At 43.1% G+C, this 4,198-nt stretch overlaps 1 protein-coding gene across 1 annotated transcript in view; it reads left to right on the top strand.

Moving 5' to 3' along the window:
- WDR43 (WD repeat domain 43) overlaps positions 1-4,198 on the top strand; it is a 70,793-nt gene continuing 66,595 nt past the window's right edge. Inside the window, exon 1 of the mRNA XM_007938818.2 lies at positions 1-225. Coding sequence (XP_007937009.1) covers positions 1-225 — 225 coding nt within the window. The remainder of the gene's footprint in view (positions 226-4,198) is intronic.

Raw genomic sequence — 4,198 nt, 5'->3', positions numbered from 1 at the left:
ATGGCGGCGGGTGGCGGAGGTAGTGGCGACCCCCTGTCCAGAGCAGGGGTCCCCTGTGCGTTCTCCCCGCAGAACCAGGCCTACTTTGCTTTGGCCTCTACAGACGGTCATCTGCGAGTGTGGGAGACAGGCAACAATCGGCTGCACCAGGAGTACGTGCCTTCCGCGCACCTCAGCGGTACCTGCACCTGCCTGGCCTGGGCGCCGGCGCGGCTGCAGGCCAAGGTAAAGCGAGTAGGACTGCGGGGGTTAGGCGCCCCTCGAGGTCGGCCTCAGCGCTCCCCTGTTTTGCGGGCGTGGCCCGACATCGTGCGTGGCCTTCGGCTGCCTGGAGCAAGGAGGCACGGAGAGCGGCGGCGGTGCAGACTGGGCCCACGCCGCCAGCCCCGTGTGCGGCCTGTCGGGAGTGCAGCGGGAGAGGGCGCGGCCCAGTCCGGCGGGCCTTGGAGTTCTGAGTTTGGGCTCCTTGAGGTTTGCGCCTTACTGTTCTCCCGACTTGTAGCCATTACGCGGAAGGCCACAGCGCCGCTTCCTCCTGCTGGGGCTCGCATACTTGAATGTACTCTTCAGACCCCTGGTTGTTGATAGAAGCTCCTTCTTTGGGCTGGTCTGTTTTTCTCCGACCTCGTCCCAGCTTATCGACTTTGCCCTGGGCATCTGGGATGAACGTGTCTGTTTCCTTGCTTCCAAACACTACCCCTTTTACCTCCTTTGAGTGCCGGCTCACCACGTGTTCTTTACCATGCTTAGATCGTGGGACTGTAACTCTGAAACTCCTGACTTTTCCAGGGTCCTCTTTATTCCCAGCCATTTGAGCTTTCTTGCGTGTGTAGCTAAAATGCAGTGAGAGTTTGACGTATTGAACATTAGTCCAGGTTAAGTTTCCCCTAGATGGGAAATTATTGCGTTAGGGAGGGCTTTTCACATTCTTAGGGACTGTCTCAGGTAAGATGCCATTCTGCATTGAGTCACTGGTCTACATCTGCTCTAGCTCACATGCACGTGGTAGCTACAGCTTTGGAGTAGCCAAACCGAATCACTTCACTCCAAAGTGATTTGGAGGCATCGGGTATTGTGGATGTTCATAGCGTCTAATAACTACGTTTAAAACGTCGAAAACTAGTATTTAGTATAGATAAAACTTATTCCCTGTCACTATCCCAGGGGATCTTCTGAATTTTTCGGGTTGGCACTAGGTATACATAAAATTTGCTATAGTTGGGTTGAGTGTGCTTAGATACTTCTTAAGATTTCAGGCTAGATTTTTGTATTTTCTAGATGAAGTGACTCCTTTTGATGGAAGAAACCAATCAGGACTCTTGAGTCAAACACAAAATCAGATCTTTTTCTTTTTTTAAATCACAGTTGTCATTAAAATTAGAACACTGCATATTTTTTATTTTCAAAGTTGTTTGCTATGTTTGTATTTTAACACTCCTGTAAATGGAAATAACAACAATGCTGAAAGGAAGATATTAATAGTTAGGTTTGTGGACCCAAATTAGACCACCTATGTTTTGAATCCAGGCTCTGCTTGATGGTAGTAGTTGTGCCTGTGTTTCCCTATCTGTAAAATGAGGGTAATAGTATTCACGTCATAGGGGTTGTAAGGTTAATATATTAATACATAAAGGATAGCTCTTGGTGCATAAGTGCTGTTTATTATTATTACTGACATCCTATACTTGTATGGTGAACTCTGCAAAGTGATAAGGAACATTTTTGCCATGTTTAGAAGTAGCTTGGGAAAGCTAAGCAACTAAGCAACTTGCCTAAAGCTAAAAATGGAACCAGGACTAGAACTCAGGTCTTTAGAGCTAAGGTCTTGGTTATCTGCAACAAATAGTTAATATTAGGTTGACAAAATGTCACCCAGTTTGCTTTTTTTGATGACTTCAGTTATGTTGTATGCTCCAGGAGTGACATTTTTGCCTAATCCTAAATTTCCTAATTTAATCCTGAATTAAAAACCATTCTCTTGGATTATACATAACACTGTAATACAGTAGAAAAATAACTGGGTTTATACATAACTAGGACTCCTGACTCAGACTTGGCTTTTGTCATATAGAGCTAGACACTTTAACTTGGGGCCTCAAACTTGCACATATATTATGAAATATAATTAAAATCACATGACGTTTAAAGATGGAGATGTAGCATAATCCAGATGTGTTTTTGTACAGTGCTTATATTATCTCTATGTAATTAAGCTTCGAAAGAAGGTAGTTTGCAGATGAGATCCCATTAACAGAGAAATAGAAACTTCTGAGAGTATAATTGTTCTAATACAAATTCTGTATGTAATAATAAGTAAAATGCACAGATTGTGCTCACTGTTACCCATGAAACTTAAATGCCAGGCTAAGTGGCAGTAAGAGAAGCCACACATGGGATTGCTATGAATTAGAATTACTTTGAGGGCAACTGGTTTTTTGTTTTTTTGAGAGGCCAAGAAATAGAACAGAGCACTAATTGCAGAGTGAAACTTAAGTTTGGCATATATTTCGTTACAAGTTACAAGTGGGCTTTGATACATTAGTGGCTTATGAAATTGATATAGTGAATAAGTTGTGGTAGCATTAGAAACAATGAAATAGAAAATACCAGGATATTAATGTATGGAAAGGATACATATTTTTCTGTGAAATTTGTTTCAGTTACATATACATAGTTTTTTGTTGGTGTGTGTTCTGGCTTTCCGCATAAACTCTTACTCTGGAGTCTCAGTCTGGACAGTATTTGTTCTGGACATAATTTCTGATCAATGTAGTCTTCTAATCACCTGGATGTGTTTTATTGTGTGTCTTCATTTCATCTATACCACTGCCTTTGATGAATCATGAACGCATGCCATTCAGACTCACTCAGCCTTCTGATTGCATTCTGGATCAAATGTTGATAAGCTTTTCTTGATTAGGTCTTTGGGATTTGTTGGAAAAGACTCAGTAGTCTTACAAGTCATATTCTTTTGGCCTCCAGTGCTGGTGCTGTCAGGAGCTAGACTTTCTGATCACAATATGTGAACCAGGTTTTCAGCCAATCTTTTCATTAATTAGTGTATTTGGCTGTGTAATTAAAGTGCAGTTGACATGTACTGGACACTTTGGCAGAAATAAAAATGAGTAAAACAAAGACATATAAAAACAATTCAGACTCACTGTGTCTGTAATACAAAGTATAGTATGACTTGTGCCTTATGAGAAAGAAGAGTTTTCTGTGGAGGAGATGGTATTTGAGATAGGTATCTAGTATGGATCGGCTTCTTAACCAGTGAAAATTGAGGTGAGTAGGAAAACAAACGTTCAGGTGCAGGGGAAAGGCAAAGTAGAAAAGTGTGTGTGCGCATGGAGTTGGGTGTAATGTAAGGATGGAATTGGAGATACAGCTGGAAAAGAAGAGTTGGAGGGAAATTGTGGATGCTTTTGAATGCTATTTAAAAAAAACCAAACTCATTATCATCAAGTCGATTCCGACTCACAGAGTGACCACCTTTGGGTTTCCAAGGTTTAAATCCTTATGGAAGTAGATTGCCCAGTCTTCCTTTGGAGGAGTGGCTGGTGAGTTTGAACTGCCAGCCTTCTGGTTAGCAGTCACATGCACTGCACTACCAGAGCTCCTTTTTGAATGCTATGTTGTTTGATGCCACTGAGCCGGCTCTGACTTGTAGCAACACTATGGGCAACAGAACAAAACACTGCCCGGTCCTGTGCCAGCCTCACAGTCCTTGATATACTTCACCCTGTTGTTGCAGCCACTGTGTCGATCCATCTTGTTGGGGGTCTTCCCCTTTTTTGTTGGCCCTCCACTTTACCAAGCCTGATATCCTTCTTCAGGGAATGGTCCCTTTTGACAAGAGATCAAGGTAGCTGAGAAGTCTGGCCATTCTCACTTCCAGGGAGCGTTCCAGCAGCACTTCTTCCAGGACAGAGTTGTTCGTTCTTTTGGCAGTTGATAGTACTTTCAGTATTCTTTGCCAACACCACAACTCAAAAGCATCGATTCTTCTTCAGTCTTTCGTAATCACTGTCCAGCTTTCAGATGCATATGAGGCGATTGAAAATACCATGGCTTGGTTTAGGCACACCATAGTCTTCAAGGAGACATCTTTGCTCTTCACTGGAAACAGGTCTTTTGCATCACATTTGCCCAATGCAGTCTTCTGATGTCTTGACTGCTGCTTCCGTCGGTGTTGATT

Source organism: Orycteropus afer, unplaced genomic scaffold (assembly GCF_000298275.1).
Source record: "Orycteropus afer afer isolate SDZICR_OR568_19922 unplaced genomic scaffold, OryAfe1.0 scaffold00054, whole genome shotgun sequence".
Taxonomy (NCBI): Eukaryota; Metazoa; Chordata; class Mammalia; order Tubulidentata; family Orycteropodidae; genus Orycteropus; species Orycteropus afer.
This window is presented reverse-complemented; position numbering and strand designations above follow the sequence as displayed.